The sequence below is a fragment of the Rhinoderma darwinii genome, chromosome 2, assembly GCF_050947455.1.
Source record: "Rhinoderma darwinii isolate aRhiDar2 chromosome 2, aRhiDar2.hap1, whole genome shotgun sequence".
NCBI lineage: Eukaryota > Metazoa > Chordata > Amphibia > Anura > Rhinodermatidae > Rhinoderma > Rhinoderma darwinii.
Genome location: NC_134688.1, coordinates 183,846,144 through 183,866,041, shown reverse-complemented (window position 1 = coordinate 183,866,041; position 19,898 = coordinate 183,846,144). Strand labels below are relative to the sequence as shown.

The following is a 19,898-nucleotide window of genomic DNA, read 5'->3' as shown; positions in this document are numbered from 1 at the left end:
GTCTCAAATTACAATTTTTATCAAAAAGTCACCAGTGGCATGATACATTTGGTGTAACTCACTAAGCATATTAAAAACACTTTTCTTTCTTATGTTACCCCATGGTTTGTATACATCTATACTAATATTTTGTGCCCTAAAAGTCACACATCTTTAACCCCTTCCCGCACCCTGACGTAACTGTACATCCAGGTGAGCAGTAACTTCACACACCTTGATGTGCAGTTACATCTGCACTCTAAAAGTTAACTGCGGTTAGCTGTACAGAGTATATGCCCTGATCTCCAGGCAGACTACAATGGACCTATCAAAGCGGTCCCATGACGGAGATCACTCCGATTGGTTAGTCTGTACAGACTTACCAATCGGAGCTTAGAAGTAAAGAAAAAAGTGTTTACAGTCTCTGATCTCCTCTGTTGGTGTGTGAAAGTCGTGGATATCAGAGCCTGTATCGTCGTTGGAAGAAGAAAAGTGAAAAAAGACCCCCATTAACCCGATCATCACAGTTCCCTAACTGTGATCACCTCCTTACCTCTCCCAGTGTATAAGAAAGCTTTTTTTTGAAAAAAAAATACATAACACACAAAAATAAGTGTTTAGTCAGTGTCAATTTAGTCAGTGTAGGACAGTGTCAATTTAGTCAGTGTAGGTCAGTGTCAATTTAGTGTTAGTCAGTATCAATTTAGTTAGTGCCAGTCAGCGTCAGACCATCTGTTAGTCAGCATCAGACGGTCTATTAGTCAGTGGCAAACCGTCTGTTACTCAGCGTCAGACCGTCTGTTAGTCAGCAGCAGACTGTCTGTTACTCAGCATCAGACAGCCTGTTAGTCAGCGGCAGACCGTCTGTTACTCAGCATCAGACAGTCTGTTAGTCAGCGGCAGACCTTCAGTTCGTCAGCGTCAGACCGTCTGTTAGTCAGCGGTAGACCATCTGTTAGTCAGCGGCAGACCATATGTTAGTCAGTGTCAGTCAATCAGTGTCAGTCCGTTACTGTCATTCAGCGCCAGAGTGTCAGTCAGTTAGCGTCAATCAGTGTGTGATTGTCAATCAGTTAGCGTCAGTTAGTCATTGTCTTTTTTTCAGAGTAATTTAGTCAGTGTAATTTAGTCAGTTTTAGTGTGATAAAAGAAAAAAAGAAAAAAGAATATTAGTGCACGTTAGTGTTAGTGTTTTATGTAAAAAAAAAAAGTTTGATATTATACATATAAATACAGCATGTACATATATATTTACTGTACATAAAAAATAGAAATGAGTTGCTCGTATCTGACACAGAGAGTGCTAGTGATGCTGGATCTGCTTTTTCTCTGTCCTCCTCCTCAAGTGACACCGAGGATCCTCCTCGCAGTCGCAGGAGGGTTAGCATTCAGGTTACGCCTGCACCTGAACCTAAATTGGTGGCCCCCAACCTCCTACACCCCCCAAGTACCGGACATTATTTCTGCTGCAGGGGCGCAAGTCCAGAAAGCAGGGCTGTCCAAAATTTAATTTTTCAAGCTCTATTTTTCGATTAGCCTTGTTGAAAAAAATTGTTGAATGGAATTTTATTGCTTCGAACCCCAGTACTTTTTATGCCAGGCCATACAGGTGGCATCCCACCAACACAGCAGAAATGCTGCAGTACTGAGGATTGCAGGGTGCTCCATAGCGAAGGGGTCCTTTTTTTAAAATTCAGGGAGAAGAAGGACGTCTTGATGCTGGCATCCATTCATGACGCCACCTGCTCCCTTGTCCCTGCGTGGATGCTGCACCACGTCACGGCCTGTCTGCAGTCAGGCGTATAACAAATTTATGGGGGGAGTAGATCTATCTGACCAAATGCTCATGCCATACAATGCCATGCGGAAATGAAAATTTGGTACAAAAAACTGGCGGTGTACTTCATCTAAATGGCATTGTACAACTCCTTTGTCATCTCCAAGAGCACTGGTCAATAGGGGACATACTTGGAATACCAGGAGAAGGTAATGAAATCCCTTCTCTTTGGTGATGTGGCAGAGGTAGGAGAAAGTTCTACGTTTGCAAGTAGTGATGTCCCCAGTATACTTCCAGGGCAGAACTTCCCTCGTAAAGTGCCGCCCACAGCAAAAAAAAAGCCACACCCCCCATAAAAAGTGTTGTGTCTGTGCAGAAGAGGCATAAGAAGAGAAACGACATACCAGTGCAATACCTTCCCCTCCCACCATGGACTGTATTTGAAGGAGTTCTTTCAGATATATCACACCTCTCTGGAATACTAAATTTTATTTTCATCCGTCCCTTTCATTTATAATTATCATCCCTTTCATTTACAATTACTGTGCCTTTAATTTACCATAGCCATTTCTCCATTTAAAATTGGAACATCGCCATAACAAAACTAAAAATTCTCATTATACCCCTAGATAAATATCTGGAATTTGTAATATGGTATAGTATCTGCACAATTTTTTAGGCCTATGCAAACATGATATGTGCCCAAAAATCATCCATTTTCCTCGTGGTGTTCCAATACATTCAGGCCCTGCCATATGTCCAGCAAAAGCAGATTAGGGCCAATTTGAGAGTATTTCTAAACTCAGAATAAATAGGCCAATAAATATTGAGGTTCTTCTCTTCACTTCCATGCTCTGTGTCTGAAAAATCTGTCCTATAAATTAAGCATTTGTGAAAAAATTGAAAATGTTATTTTTCATGACAGATTTCCACAAGATTCTGCAAAGAAAAAAACCTATGGGGTCAAAAAAGTAAACGCACCCCTAGAAAAATTACTTGAGGGGTGTAGTTTCCAAAATGGGTGTCTCTTTTGGGGGGTTGAGCCAAAATAAGCCCTAACAAAGATTTTTTTCTGTAGTATACCTAGAAGTACACAGACATGAACATGTCCAAATACACCCACGCACACACGCACACACGCACACACACACACCTACATCGCCCTACATCCTCAAGTAAACAACTTAGTTAGAGATTCTGTGTACAGATTAGCAGCTTTGGAATCATTACTGCCTTAACGCCCTTTTATACCAATTTTACGTTGCGTGAGTGAAAATCAATAACAGTATGGTACAGTAATTAAATATTGTTATTTTAAGAGAAAGTCCAAGCGGCTTAAACAATATTCCTGAATAACTGCTAAAATATTTATAAAACAGTATAGCTCCTAGTGCCTAAGTAGACACGTACGCAATGTTTTAAGACCAGAGTTCTAATAAATAAATTACACTTTCCTTGTCCATGAATAATTTATTGTTTGGGAGAGATTTTCTTTAGTTATTTTGTATAAGCAGTTATTGATGAGCTCTAGTTGTAGGGAAAAAAAACATCTAACAGAAGTTGGTCAATATGTTTAGAAGCAGAGTTCTCATAATGTAAGATATCAGGTATGTCCCGCATCATTTCATTCTCTGTTTACAGCTGTAAATTATCTAGAATAAAGGTGGCAATACATATTAGACAACTGTCCAACTCATTTAGCCAACGTTTGTTTCTCCCGACTCCTCCGTATACATGCACACTCGGCTTAGCAGAGCGTGCCTTTTTATTTCATTGGAGGGAGGGGAACTTATATCCTGTTGGAAGACAGGATCGGGCATGTTGTAATCCAACATGCCCGATCTTTCTTTCTCCCGACATCGGGAGGCCCCCCATACACATTAGCTGATCGGGTTTCATCATCTTAACATAATCAGATGTATTTGGAATAATTCACACAATGGAAAATTCTTTCTGACTAGCTGCTCTATATCCGCGGTCCCCAACCTTTTTTGCACAAAGGACCAGTTTCAAGCAAGAACATTTTTCCAGGGACCGGCGGAGAAAAGGGGGATTTGCGGTTGGGGGGGGTTAGGGTCAGCTCAGACATTGCGTAAATACCGCAGATTTTGCACAACGGAATTTGTTGCGGAAAATCGGCTGTATAATACAGTAGCAGCAAAGTGAATGAGATAATGAAAATCTCATCCACACGCTGCGTAAATAGTGAGCGGAAGAACAACTCAGAAATTGAACTGCGGTGCAGAGATTTATTCTGCAGAGTGTCAATTGTATTTGCGTAAGCGCTGCTTATTTGTTGCGGGTTTTCCCCATTGAATTCAATGGAGAGGTAAAACCCACAACAAATCGCAGTTGTTGCTTTTATTGCGGTGGAATCACAGCGAAACGCATTTAAAAAAAATAAAATAAAATATATATATATACATATTTATATATATATATATATATATAGTTACCCAGAAGTCTGTGTTCTTCCTCCAGGCCGGCCTCCTGGGATGACGTTTCATCTCGTGTGACCGCCGAAGCCGATGCGTAATTTTTTTTTCTTTTAATCCACGCCTCGAATCCCACCCAATCCCCACCCATACTCACCCGGTTCAGGCCACACAGTATCACGCTCCCATAGTGCCTCCCACACAGTATAATGCCAAATACCTGCCACCATACAGTATAATGCCCCCATAGATACGCCCATACAGTATAAAGCCAACACAGATGCCCCCATGCAGTATAATGCCCAAACAAATTCCCCCATAAGGCATAATGCCCCAGAGCTGCTCCATGCAGCATACTGCCCCCATAGCTGCCCCATACAGTATAATGCCACCATACAGTGTAATGTCCCCATAGTGCCCCATACAGAATAATGCCCCATAGCTGCCCCCATACAGCTTAATGCCACGTAGCTGCCCCATACAGCTTAATACGCCCATATACCATAATGCCCCCATAGTTGCCCCCATACAGTATAATGCCCCCTAGCTGCCCTTATAAAGTATAATGCCCCCAAAGCTGCCCCTAGTCAGTGCCCACATATAAAGTGCCCTTGTAGATAGTGCCACAGTGCCCATGTAGATATTACCCCTATATAGAGCCACAGTGTCCATGTTGATAGTTCCACATACCCCTTAAAGATAGCACCCCTCCCCCTGTAGAGACTCCCTCTAGGAGCGCAGTCCCCAGCCAGAGTATAGGCCAGGGATTCCGCTCCTAGAGGAAAGCCCTGATGTCACTATCCATATATGGACAGTGACGTCAGTGGCTACTCCTTGAATGGAATCCCAGTTGCCGACTCTGGCAGGGGATTCTGCTCCAGGAGGAGCCCCTGATGTCAATGTTCATATATGGACAGTGACCTCAGGGTTTTACTCTAGGAGCGGAATCCCCGGCCAGATCATCGGCAACGGGGATTCCGCTAAAGGAGTAGCCACTGATGTCACTGCCCATATATGGACAGTGACATCAAGGGCAACCCCGAGCACAGCGCTTAAAGTAGCGCTGTGCCCGAGGAGTCCTCGGTGAGCGTAGGATCTCCCTCTACTCCTCCACTCTGAATTAATTCTGAAGCAGGGAAATGAAGGACGCAGATACAGTTGACAGTGGGACATACCACCGGCCACCCAGGACAGCGGGACACTGCCCAGAATGCTGGAATGTCCCGCTGAATCTGGGATGGTTGGGAGGTATGGGCCGGTCACATGGGATGAAACATCATCCCAGGAGGCCTGCCTGGATAGCATTAAAGGGCCAGCCTCCTGGGATGATGTTTCATCCCATGTGACCGCTGCTGCAGCCAATCACAGGCTGCAGTGGTCTCCTGGGATGAAACGTCCTCCCAGGGGGCAGGCCTGCTAGCAGGCCGGATAAATGCTCAGCAGTTTTCTGCAGCGGACATTCCGGGCGAAAAAACTGCACCACAGTTTGTTGCGGTTTTTCATCCGGAATTCCCTGCTGCCACCAGGTCGGATACCAGATACCATGGCCCGTTACCAAATGATCCTCATATAAAGCCTATAGGTGTAGGGTACAATTAACACAACAATGTAGCAGAAAAATAACAATCTTTATTGAAAAAATAACAGGATTAAAAAGATGAGTCATGCACAGCATGAGAATAAAAACGTTCATCTGATGCCAGAGATACAAGTGCACCATGGGTAAATGAACATATATGTATGGTAATGGCAGTGTGTTAAATATAGGGACCAAACAAATGGATTAGAAGTATGAACTAGAAAAGGCAGAGATTTATACAGCACAAGTGAACAAAATAGATGAATGATTGCATTGGTGAAATCTCTGCATGTCAGTACAAATCAGGTCCATAAATAAGACAACACAGGAAGATGAATATAGCTAGTCACATACCCATGGTGATGTCTCAGGCAGGAGAGATCGTCAGACCCGACGCGCGTTTCGGCGGGATGCCTTCGTCCGGGGGTCCTCAGCCTGATATTAGTCCTCGGCACGGTGGTTAGGGATAATTGCTCTATATGATTAACGTAAGGCATCATACTTGGAGGCTGTGCTGAGGCATATAGAGTCACTGGGTTGTGCAGAGCCATAATATATTCATGTGCATATAACCTAAAGCCCTATATTGAAGCCAATACATATATAAGATTAGTTAAATACATTAATAGTAATTCTCTGGCATAATATTTTTTTTTTAATCATTGCTTAATTTCAAGCTGAAACAATTGTAGTTTAACCGCTTAAGGCCCGTCCATAAAACTTACGTCAGGCAGTCCTGTTCCTTAAAACCGATTAAAGCTGAGTGTCGGATATCCAGCTGTCAGAGACTGCTGGGCACCCAGGAGAGAAGACAGAAATGTTTTTCACTGCTTCTGTAGTTTCACACAGTTTGTTTGTAGTATGCAACTATGGACACACATGTGTCTATAAAGGAGCTGTTTACACAAACTGGTAGGATATTCTTAATCAAGACTATTCACAAAGATGCACTGAAGCTATAAACGCACTGGTGGCAAAAGGTTTACATAGCCTTTAAGTGAATTATATTATTATGTTTCTTGTATATCATTTTCTTTACTTTGTATTACATTTTTTAACTATTAATTAACAATTTATTAATTCTTATACCCCCTTAAACAAAAGTTAAAGCATACAACCAAACAGTAATGTAAACTTTACTGTGAAACCAAACATTACTGTATGGAGTTTTTCTCATGTAATCACAGCTGTTTGTGGTCTACATTTTTCCAGTCTTCAGTTTCTAGGACATGAAGAGCATGTCTGACATCTACCATGCTTGTGGTTATGTGCCTAATGTCACGAAAGGTCTGTGGACCCACTGGGCCCTACCGCCTTGGCGGTAAGGCAGCTGGCCAACAGGGCGCTACCTGTGGCAGCTCAGACAGCAGCAGGTCAGGCTCGGCTTGGATTAGGCAGCAGGTAGACGTCAGGTGAGGTGAAGCAGGTCAGACGTGGAATACAGCACGACACGACTTTGGCACACCACAGTGATCGACCAGGATGGCATGGAATGCAAGGAACAGGAACTGGAACAGGTACAGGAAAAGGAAACACACTAGGGGGCCATCACATAGAGAAACTAGGAAACATCAACAACGCTCAGGCATAGAAACAGGGGGCTGGACCCCTCTTATAGTTCAGGGTACTCACGGGTCAAAGTTCATCAAAAGTCCGGTATGCATGCTGCCCCATTAAGAGCGGGTATGAGCGTGGATGTGCACCCTACGGGATCCGGCTGAGGTGAGTGGAAGTGGGCGCTGGCGTCTCCTGAGGAGGCTGGGGCCAGCGCTTGCCGACTCGGGGCTGCGGCTGTCAGGAGGGGATTGAAGCTGACAGCCCGCAGCCACGGACATTACACCTAATTTCTGTATTCTGGTCACCAGAGAGTGCTCCCTCATCCCTCTTCTTTGTCTCCCTGACAGTGAATCACAGTAAGAAAACCCTCCGCTTCTCAATGCTCTTGCTCACTTCTTAAATTGAAAAACAAGGAATGCAGGGAAGTGTAGATCAATGGTGACATTAGTGAGGTAGCGAACTAGTTTTTTATCCCTTTTGGGTTTAGTAGAAACCAGAATAGCTGGCAGCCGCGGAAATAATTGCATGAAAAATAAATGGTTTACCTGGGAAATTTGATAAACAATTTAGCAGTTTTATTGTACACCCCCAAGAACGTTTTTAATGAATCTTAGGTAACTAAAACAGTTAAACCACAATGCACAGACTAGTGGACTACAATAAACAACACCCAAAATTCACATAAGAATAAACCTCTATGTGCAATATAGGGAAAATATATTTAGGCTTATTATATTAACAGCTATAAAAAGTTAAATCCCAAAAAAGAAAATACAACGAGTACACACACACATGCATTAACTCCAGAAGTGTTGTCCCAATTATTTATCACCACTTTTATGTATATATAAGTAATTTTACAGTGAAATGTACCAATATTCAGAAAAACTAAAAGAAGGATTACTCTGGCATCTGGTCAAGGCAGCATAAACTTTCAAAGCAACTGCCAGATAGATCCATATGTGAAAAAATCCCTTCCATACATCTGAATGCGTTTGTTCCTGCAGCATGAGCATGAAATTCTGAAAACCCTGTTTAGATGACACAGTCACAGAAATTTCTTCTACAAATCTGCCGCATGTGAACATACACCTAGGACATGTTCAGACGTGGTGGATTTGCTGCGGATTTCCACTGTGGATAGGCTGCAATGAAAATCCACTGCAGAAATATTTTCCTTTGGTTTTTATAGCTTTTTAGTTACTGCAGAAGTTGCGGAAAACAACTGTGTTGAAAACAGCCTGCAGTGCAGAATTTATTTTCGGCAGCATGCGCAGTCCTTTGCGGAGAAGCAGCTGATTTTCACTGTGGATTTCAGCCTTTGCAATGCAAAAGCTGAAAACGACAGCAAATATACTGCAAAATCTGGACAACCCTCAAATATGCTAATTTCACTGCAGATTCGTTGCGTATTTGTTTTGAATTTGCAGCAAAATCCGCGGTGAAAAAGTTCTGCTGCATCTGAGTGTGCTCCCGAGCGTCATTCAAGACTTTAAAGGGAATGTGTCGCAAATTAAACCTTTTTTTTTAAGTGTCGTTACTTATTTCTATTATATTTTTTAATTTTTTTGCTGTATTTTTTTTTCTTTTCCGTATGGTGGAAAGTATTAAAAATTAAATAATAATTTGACATGTTTTCCAATGTTGGCCACCAGGGGGAGCACTTCCCAGAATTACAGCAAGGTGAATAAGGCAAAGCAACCTGACTCACAGCTGCTGTAAATGTGGGAGGGAATCTCACCCCCCCCTTCCCACAAGCCAGGTAAAGGTGTCTTCAAATTGCTAAGCAGTGTCCGGCAGCCATATTGGGTGTGATTCTGCAGCTGGAAGAAGTTATAGGACACACCAAAAGGCTAAGTGTATGTTCACACGCTTACTAAACCAAGGGAAAACAGCTCCTGATTTTCAGCCATTTTTTAATCAAACTCGCGTTTTTTAACAGCCGTTTTTGGAGCTGTTTTTCTATAAAGTCAATAAAAAACTGCTCCAAAAACGTCCCAAGAAGTGATGTGCACTTCATTTTGGTCGGGCGTCTTTTTACGTGACGTTTTTGGAAAACTATCACGTAAAAACCGCCCTGTCGGAACAGAACACCGTATTTCCCATTGAAACCAATGGGCAGATGCTTGTAGGCGTTCTGCTTCCGATTTTTCAGCTGAAAACATTGTGTGTGCCGTTAGGGGGGGGGGCTGTCGGGGGTCACGAGAGCGAGGGTCTGTGAGATAGAGAGTGGGACATGTAGAGACACACATCTTACCTGCAGTGCAGCTGGTCTTCAAGATGGCGCCTGCTCTCTCCCTACAAGCAGCTGCTCTGCTCTGTGTTACTCTGACCTGCGTCTGCGCAGTACAGAGCCATAGAGCAAAGTCAATGGAACGGCTCCCGTTCATTGACTCCTATGCACTGTCGTATTCCATCTCTGTATGTGTCGTTAATCGACACATACAGAGATGAAAAACAAAATGGCAGCCCCCATAGTGAAGTAAAAGTTAGAAAAAAGAAAAAAGTAAAACACAAACACAAACACACACATAAATAAAAGATTTTATAATAAAACACTAAATGCAAATTGATATCCCAAATTTTTTTTTCGTGACACTCGTCCTTTAAGTCTTGATAATTCTTCATCATTTCCAGCTAAATGTCATCATGTATTGACAACGTGTATCATTGTGTGTTTGAGCTATTGTTTGCTTGTTTACTTAGAGACCTGAGTTCTAAATGCTATTTCTACCAATATAGTATTTACACATGGATATAACTAGCAAATGTGTATGAATACAGCTGTAGGGGTGACTTTGAATAAAAAGCAAAATCAATGTTAAATGTCAATCACAGTTGAAACTTGTAAAGTATTTGCGCTAAAAACAGTAAGGACATAATTTACTCACTGCTGCCTTAGGAAGCAGGTCATATTGGACAAGCTAGAAAATAATTGGAAATAGCAGTATGCCTTGAGATGTTAAGATAGCTGATAAAATTGATATATGTGTTCACACATTCTGTGTCAAAATAAAAAATTGGCTCATATTTTAAAGGTGATGCATTTTAAAGATCTTAAATGACTCTCATTATTGTGAACTTTCACATTTGTGATACCAAATTTTGGCAAATTATCACAAGAATTAGAAATATGGGGCACTTGTATAAATGGGTCTTGCCCTTAAGGAAATTGTGCCTTTAGGACAGGGCATCACATTCCAGTTTCTTCTCGCCATGGCGAGTTTCCAGGAGAAAGCTATTTCTTTTCACTGCTATTTATGGAAAGAAAGGTTACAACTGTTCAGAGCAAATATCATGCTTAGAGCAGAGGTCACTTTTTCAGGACCTCCGGATATTACTTTGGGAAGGTTCATGCTGCAGATAAATCATAATATCCTCCTATTTACTAGCCCCTTATGTACATAAAACAATCTGAAAAGAGTGAACATTTTGAAAGAAAAAAGTCTATATGCATCAGATGAGTCTTTCTTTCCATCAATGCTAGTGCATGTAAAGCAGGAAGTTTGGGGGGGGGGGGCTGTTTTGACTTGAAGGCACATACCCCTGATGCTAGTATATAACAATGAGAAACAGTCTGTAAAATCATACCTTCATTGTGGTAATAACATAAAAAGGTGTACTTTTATCCCGAAACTGGTTGTTATGAATCTGTTTTCAAACTGATGCCAAAGTTATTGTGATCAGATTTATTTTTATTATTATTTTTTTTAAATCTTGAGCTACTTGCAGAAGGTGCAGATCATCGTGTCCTGCTCTGCTCAGTGCTCTGCACCTATAGCCAATAACGGTAGAGAATTGACTGATGTCAGAATGGGTGGCCCGATTATGAAACTACTGTTGCAAGCCTAGTGGCTGTTTTATCTGTGCATGTAGGCAATGTATCACACAAGGAACCACTGCAAAAGAGGTGACACCTAGTATGTTAAATCAGCTTTAACATCTGTTCATTTTAGTTTGGAGTGTTACTTTAAATATTCTCAAATATAAAACTAACATAGTCAATTATGTACACTGAAGTAAAAAATTAAGTAAAAATGTACATTTAACAAAATAGGTTTGTGCACCAGAAGGGGAGGTGCGGGTCATATGAGTGCAAATGTGCTATTTTAAATGTTATAGTTGACAAAATGTAATACTGACAGCTTATGAACCAGAATTCTCTGAGAATTGCACTGGAATATTAAGCCACTTACAGGATTCAGTAACAGTAATTGCATAGCCAGTAAAGTAAAACATGAAGAGAGTTCTATATAATAGGATTTTATCTGTGGCCCTCTCAGTAGTAAACATATATAAGACTAGAGGATCAATTAAGGGTTTAAATAAGGAATAAACTCTGAGATCTAATAAAGCCAAAAGTCTCATAAATATAGTAAGCAGAAAAAATGATGGATGGATATAGATGATAGATAGAGATAAAGATAGAAATAGACAGACAGACAGACAGACAGACAGACAGACAGATAGATAGATAGATAGATAGATAGATAGATAGATAGATAGATAGATAGATAGATAGATAGATAGATAGATAGATAGATATTTTTGTATGATACTTTAACAAAGTTGAACTTGTGATCACAATTGAAACCAAAATGGCCCCACCAAGTACAAATCTGGTGGCCAGAAAAAAGCACACCCACCTATTTTGATGAATACAAGTCCTCTAAAGGAGTCAGGACTGTGGATGTTGTATCCTATTGAAAAGAAGAATATTTGTAAAATAATACTTATTTAAAATGTAGCAAATTTGTTAAAATTGTTATTTCTGACTAAAATAATATTTAATCTTGTTTTTTTTATTTTATTTAAGAACTATTCTGTATTGGATATGAGACCTCCCCCGACTGTCATCACTTTGAACAATGCCATGTATTGGCAAGAATTTGAAGAAGCGTGTGTCTATGAGTGTCTGGATGGTAAAGACTGTCAAAGCTTCTTTTGTTGTTATGATGAATGTAAATCAGGCTCATGGAGAAGAGGCCGGATACATATAGACCTTTTAGAATTGGACTCATACTCCAGAGTATTTTTTCCAACATCATTCTTGTTATTTAACCTTGTTTACTGGGTTGGATATCTCTACCTATAAAGACTTACATTGCGAAGACTGCTTTTATTTGAAATATACAGAAAAACAAACCTAGAGAATATAAAAGACTTTCTCTCCTCATACTGACCAGGAAATTCTTTGGAATACATTTGTCGAGGACAAAGCAAGAACAAAGGACTCTATTTAAAGAGTTTAATTGTGAAATGTTATTACTAATGCCTAAATACTTTTTATCACAAGACAAGGCTTATAAATTCTTATATAAGAAAATCTATATTTGGCATAGAAAATTATACTGGAAAAGTACCATGAAATTATATTGTATGTTAAAAACTAACAAAAAATAACACTGCATCCTTTTATTAAAATTATCTTTAATTTCTATATAAAATAAAGAACATTTTTTATCAAAAGAGCACAAAGTCATTCATTTAAAAGTGTGACTTTGGTTTTCTTCTGTACCTGAGGTAGATCCTGGAAGAGAAAAAAAATCTAATTATGTTTTTGCAAATAATTACATTTTAGTTGAGAAAATCTAAGCTTGAGTGTACAGAATTTTTTATATTTTAAGTAAAAATTAATTAAGTTAATTAAATTGTTTATTTATATATATCTTTATAACAAGGAGTCTGTCTATGTGTCCGATTCTAATCATTTAGATCTTTTTACATTTTTCTGTTTGGTGAGCGTATAGGACCTTAATTTGGAAATATGGCGGGGATAGGAAGGGAATTAAATACACTAAATTTCTTTAGTTGTTTTCCTTAGTTCTGTAATGTAACTTTTATTTTTTTAGAAATAAAATGAATCATCAGAAGTAAACATCTATTTTGCCTATGTGATCATGATACGAAATACAGTTTGTACACTTTAACAAATGTGCAATGTAGTTATAATGCCTGAAGGGGTGTATTTTAAAGAGTTTGAGCTGCCTTAGGCACATGCAGTTCCAACAATTTTTATCATACAGAGAGCACCAATTGATTTTTTTTGTCCTTTAGAAAAACACTATTGTTACATTTATGTTAGCTAAAATAAAACAAAAAACAGAAAAAAACATTTATATTCAGAAAAAAATCAAATTAATAGGGGCAGACAAAGACAGCAAAGGGCCTCTGTGCAAGATAAGTTTGTGGGCCCCTTGTTATGTAATAGCTAGTGTGTAGAAAGTCAGGTGTTATAGTTCCTTTGTAACAAGTCCTTCAATGGTCTGGACATTTCTCTTGTGTATTGTAGGTCATTAGTTATTATGATCGATTTTAAGAGTCAACATTTGTATCATAGGATGCAATATAATTGTGTCATAAAGGGTACAAATCATTTTCCAAAACAGTACGCAAATAACTGTGCTTTACAATGATGGAATTATTGTACCACAAAGTATACAAAGACTTGCGTGACAACTCAATGTGTCATATTTATTAGAAGTGCTACAGTAATGTATTGATGTACATCATAGGAGTAGCTAGGTTCTCCAACACCGGGGGCAAAGATTCAGTTTGGCACCCTCCCGCAACTTCTTTCCCGACATCTCCTTCCCCGCCACCATGTTTGCTTTCTCTACCAATCAATGAGATGTAATTTATATTTTCACCTTTTTTTTCATGTAACCCGAGCATAAAACCATTTGTACATTTTACAAGCAATATAGTTCTATAAGGTAGTTAAAGGGGTTGTCCATTACCGGACAACTGATGACCTGTCCACCGGATAGGTCATGATCGGTATGTGTCTGACACCTGGACCCTGCACCGATCAGCTTTTCCAGCTGCCAGCAGGCACCGGATGTCATTGCACAGTATGGAATAATGTACGGAGCCGGAAGCAGTTGGCTCTGTACATTGCATAGTGTCTGTGCTACAGAACTGCAGCTCTGTTCCTATTCACTGGAATAGGAGCAGAGCTGCAGTACTGGAGCTCGGCCGCTATTCCGTGACCGGAGCCATCTGCTTCCGTCATGGACGTTTGGTGCCCGAAGGCAGCCGGAGCGACTGATCGGTGTGGGGTCCGGATGTCAGATCCCCACAGATCATATACTGATAACTTATCAGGTGGACAGGTCATCAGATGTCCGGTAGTGGACAACCACTATAACATAACAATTTAAAGAAAATTAATTAAAGAGGTCAGTGTGCCTGACTAAAACTGATTGTATAACTGAGGCTAATGAGACTATATGGTGACATAATGAACAGCCTCCTCTTGTAGATAATGCCACACCCCCCTTACAGATAATGCCACACAGCCCCCCTGTAGATAGTGCCACACAGCCCCCCTGCAGATAGTACCCAAGCCCCCCTGTAGATAGTGCCCCACACCCCATGTAGATACTGCCACACCCCCTTGTAGATAATGCCATACAGCCCCCCTTGTAGATAGTGCCACACACGCCCCCTTGTAGCTAGTGCCAAACACGCCACCTGTAGCTAGTGCCACACAGCCCCCCTATAGATATTGCCACATGCCCCCCCCCCTTGTAAATATTTCCACCCTTCTCCCTAGTAGATACACACCCTCCTGGAGATACAGATGTAGCCATCTTTAACTTGACTCTGATAACTTTCTGCAGCGTGATATCACACAAAAAAAAGCCATTGAAAAGTCATTGAAAAAGTCAAGATAAAGGATCTTGCCACTGTTTATTTAATGCGTTAAAAGTCAAGGTAAAGACGGCTACATCTGTAGCACTACAACCCCCCTCCCTGTACATAGCGCCATTGGGTTCCCCAGAGGAGCCCCTCAGATCACTGTCTATATATGGATAGTCATGTCAGGGGATTTTCCAGGAGCAGAATCCCCTGCCAGAGCATCGCCAATGCTCTGGCCGGGGATTTTGCTCCAGGAGGAGCCCCTGATGTCACTGTCCATATATGGACAGGGACGTCAGGGGCTTCCTCTAGGAACGGAATACCCGTCCAGAGCGTCGGCAATGCTCTGGAAGGGATTCCACTCCGGGAGGAGCACCTGACATCACTGTCCATATATGGATAGGGGTCAGGGGCTTGCTCTAGGAGTGGAATACCCGGCCAAAGCATCGGCAACGCTCTACCCGGGGATTCCTTTCCTGGAGGAGACCCTGACGTCATGGTCCATATATGGATAGTGATGTAAGGGGCTTCTCCAAGAGCGTAATCCCCGGTCAGAGCGTTGACGATGGTCTGGCCGGGGATTCCAATCCAGGACGAGTGAATGACAGAGCAGGGAATGGATGTTTCCTGCCTTGTCATAATATTCAATTGTATCTGTGACTGGCCCAGCACCCCTCTACCTTCTCCCCTAGTTGTGCCCGGGGCACATTCCCAGTGTGCCTCCCTTTCTAGCTACGCCCCTGTTGTACATTGCCAGCACAAGATGCAGGTATATGACTGATATTCCCCAGTGCATAAACGTGGATTTCTTAATAAGTATGCTAATTACATCTCAGTACATAATATATAATACCTGTAACTCTTCACACCCACACCCAGCATGCATTTAGTGCTATGCTCTGGGTGTCAGGGCAGGCTTGGTGTGGCAATTTTTACTACAGCAAGTGGGCTACAAATTCCAGATCATTCGATTCAAGTGAATGGATCTGAGCTGTAATACCAAATACAAGGACAAGAATCGCACTGTTTATGGAAATAAAGTAGACTCCTTATAATCTCATACATCCTTTTAACAAGCACTGCAAGCACTGAAAAAATAAATAAATATATATATATATATATATATATATATATATATATATATATATATATATATATACAGTGAAGGAAATAAGTATTTGATCCCTTGCTGATTTTGTAAGTTTGCCCACTGTCAAAGTCATGAACAGTCTAGAATTTTTAGGCTAGGTTAATTTTACCAGTGAGAGATAGATTATATTTAAAAAAAAATAGAAAATCACATAGTCAAAATTATATATATTTATTTGCATTGTGCACAGAGAAATAAGTATTTGATCCCCTACCAACCATTAAGAGTTCAGCCTCCCCCAGACCAGTTACACGCTCCAAATCAACTTGGTGCCTGCATTAAAGACAGCTGTCTTAAATGGTCACCTGTATAAAAGACTCTGGTCCACAGACTCAGTTAATCAGTCTGACTCTAACCTCTACAACATGGGCAAGACCAAAGAGCTTTCTAAGGATGTCAGGGACAAGATCATAGACCTGCACAAGGCTGGAATGGGCTACAAAACCATAAGTAAGACGCTGGGTGAGAAGGAGACAACTGTTGGTGCAATAGTAAGAAAATGGAAGACATACAAAATGACTGTCAATCGACATCGATCTGGGGCTCCATGCAAAATCTCACCTCGTGGCGTATCCTTGATCCTAAGGAAGGTGAGAGCTCAGCCGAAAACTACACGGGGGGAACTTGTTAATGATCTCAAGGCAGCTAGGACCACAGTCACCAAGAAAACCATTGGTAACACATTACGCCGTAATGGATTAAAATCCTGCAGTGCCCGCAAGGTCCCCCTGCTCAAGAAGGCCCGTCTGAAGTTTGCAAATGAACATCTAGATGATTCTGAGAGTGATTGGGAGAAGGTGCTGTGGTCAGATGAGACTAAAATTGAGCTCTTTGGTATTAACTCAACTCGCCGTGTTTGGAGGAAGAGAAATGCTGCCTATGACCCAAAGAACACCGTCCCCACTGTCAAGCATAGAGGTGGAAACATTATGTTTTGTGGGTGTTTCTCTGCTAAGGGCACAGGACTACTTCACCACATCAATGGGAGAATGGATGGAGCCATGTACCGTCAAATCCTGAGTGACAACCTCCTTCCCTCCACCAGGACATTAAAAATGGATCGTGGCTGGGTCTTCCAGCACGACAATGACCCGAAACATACAGCCAAGGCAACAAAGGAGTGGCTCAAAAAGAAGCACATTAAGGTCATGGAGTGGCCTAGCTAGTCTCCAGACCTTAATCCCATCGAAAACTTATGGAGGGAGCTGAAGATCCTAGTTGCCAAGCGACAGCCTCGAAATCTTAATGATTTATAGATGATCTGCAAAGAGGAGTGGACCAAAATTCCATCTAACATGTGTGCAAACCTCATCATCAACTAAAAAAAAACGTCTGACTGTTGTGCTTGCCAACAAGGGTTTTGCCACCAAGTATTAAGTCTTGTTTGCCAAAGGGATCAAATACTTATTTCTCTGTGCACAATGCAAATAAATATATATAATTTTGACTATGTGATTTTCTGTTTTTTTTTAAATATAATCTATCTCTCACTGGTAAAATTAACCTAGCCTAAAAATTCTAGACTGTTCATGTCTTTGACAGTGGGAAAACGTACAAAATCAGCAAGGGATCAAATACTTATTTCCTCCACTGTATATAACACGAAAATTTACTCATCGAAATTTTTATTTCCTGGAGTCCGTAGGCAGCACACACAAATGGGTTTTAGTACAGGTTAATTAGCAATAAGTATTAAATGCTTAAAAAATTAAAGGGAACCTGTCACCAACATTTCACCTATTTAACTTTACTTATTCCTCACTGGCCGCTGCTATCAAAAGTTCATCCTAAACTCCTCCACCGACTGTAAATAACAGTCTGCAAACATTTTGTGCTTTTTATCATAATAATCCAGTGTCCCTTTGTGCGCACACACCAGAAGAGGGCATCAATGCACAAGCACTGGATTTTGTATGCTGGGGGAGGCGAGGAGCTGTCAATCAAAAGTAAGGAGGCGGGGTAAACTCGGAAAGACTTGAGGAATGAAGATGACTCTTTTCAAACGAAGATTTGATTTTTTTCAAATGAAGATATGACTCTTTTATGCTCATTAGTAGAGATGAGCGAACCGGGACAACCGAACCCGGTTTCGGTCCGAACTTCCGGAAAAGTTCGGTTCGCAGCGAATCCGAACTTCACCGGGTTCGGCCGAACCCGTTTTGACCGAACCCGGTCAAAAATATTATACAAATCGGCAGCCACTTGTCTCTATCAATCACTGATAGAGAAAAGAGGCTGCTGATTAAAAATAAAATAAAAAGCATTTCATACGTACCTGGTCGTTGTCTTGCGGACGAGTCTCTCTTCTACCTCCAGTCCGACCTTCTTTTCTGACGCGGCAGCCTGTGATTGGCTGCAGAGGCCTCTGCAGCCCGTGATTGGCTGCAGAGGTCTCTGCAGCCCGTGATTGGCTGCAGAGGCCTCTGCAGCCCGTGATTGGCTGCAGCGCTCACATGGGCTGCATCGTCATCAAGGAACGTCGGGCCGGATGTCGCGAGGGACGCGTCACCAAGGCAACGGCCAGGAGACCGGACTGGAGGAAGCAGGGAGTTCCCGGTAAGTGTGAACGTCTTTTTTTTTTTACAGGTACTCTATATTGTGATCGGTAGTCACTGTCCAGGGTGCTGAAACAGTTACTGCCGATCAGTTAACTCTTTCAGCACCCTGAAGAGTGACTATTTACTGACGTCGCCTAGCAACGCTGCCGTAATGACGGGTGCACACATGTAGCCACCCGTCATTACGGGGCCTCATGCACACGACCGTAAAAACACCCGTTATTAAGGGTCGTAATTACGACCCGAAATAGCGGGCCCATAGACTTCTGTTAGCCACGGGTACCTTCCCGTTTTCTCACGGGAAGGTGCCCGTGCCGTTAAAAAGATAGAACATGTTCTATTTTTTTATTTTACGGGTCGTGCTCGTAATTACGAGAACAAAAAAAGATTGTGACCCTAAGTGGCTGGCGGGCACAATATACATTAACACAAAAAAGGCTGTCTGCAACAGCCAAGCCCAATTTCCCAGCCACCACAATAGATAAAATAAATAACTTTTATTCAGCTACGTATAGCTCGGACAGACCACATGAATGAGTTTAAAATTGTCAACAGCCGAGGACCGGGTGCACACATGTGTCATCTGATTCAACAGACACATGTAGTATTAGGCGTAGGATTATCAGTATTTTCCCTATCCAGTTAGAATTGATAAGTAATAGTAGGTCCGGTCGACGGCAGTGTTTAAAACATTAGCAGCCCCCCCGACATGTTTCGCTACTAAGTAGCGTCCTCAGGGGTCCACGGGGCTAATGGCGGCGCGAAATGAAACTGATCCTGATATAGATGTGTCGGATGACACATTCGGAGGTGTGTCAGGCCCAATGGCCAATAGCAGCAGGGGAGACACAGCGAACTCTCAGCTGTATCCAGCCGGCGTATGGGCAGCAGAGTAAGATAGTCAAATCACAGACGGGAGGTGGCGCATGCGTATAGGAGCAAAGGGAGAACTTAGTGATTTCACCCTAGTTCAGATCGCGGCTTTACAAGGGAGTCGTTAGCGCATGTGCAGATGAGCCACATCCCGACATAGCGCCAGAGAAGTAACACTCTGGCTGCTCACATCCCATAGCAACCCACGATCACATCAACTGTTATCACCTTCATATTAACGCTGCTTGGTCCGCACCAATCAAAAGGGCACCGGCCGATACTGACGACAATATAGTAATGTGAGCCCATAATGAAAAAGGGCTATAGATAAACAATTAAGTCGTAG

The 19,898-nt window shown here is 41.6% G+C and overlaps 1 protein-coding gene across 3 annotated transcripts in view; it reads left to right on the top strand.

Moving 5' to 3' along the window:
* GABRG3 (gamma-aminobutyric acid type A receptor subunit gamma3) overlaps positions 1-13,108 on the top strand; it is a 485,326-nt gene extending 472,218 nt beyond the window's left edge. For all 3 annotated transcript variants that reach the window (XM_075852586.1, XM_075852584.1, XM_075852585.1), the window contains exon 9: positions 12,144-13,108. In XM_075852586.1, coding sequence (XP_075708701.1) covers positions 12,144-12,422 — 279 coding nt within the window. In that variant the 3' untranslated portion in view covers positions 12,423-13,108. The remainder of the gene's footprint in view (positions 1-12,143) is intronic.
* The last annotated feature ends 6,790 nt before the right edge of the window (positions 13,109-19,898 follow it).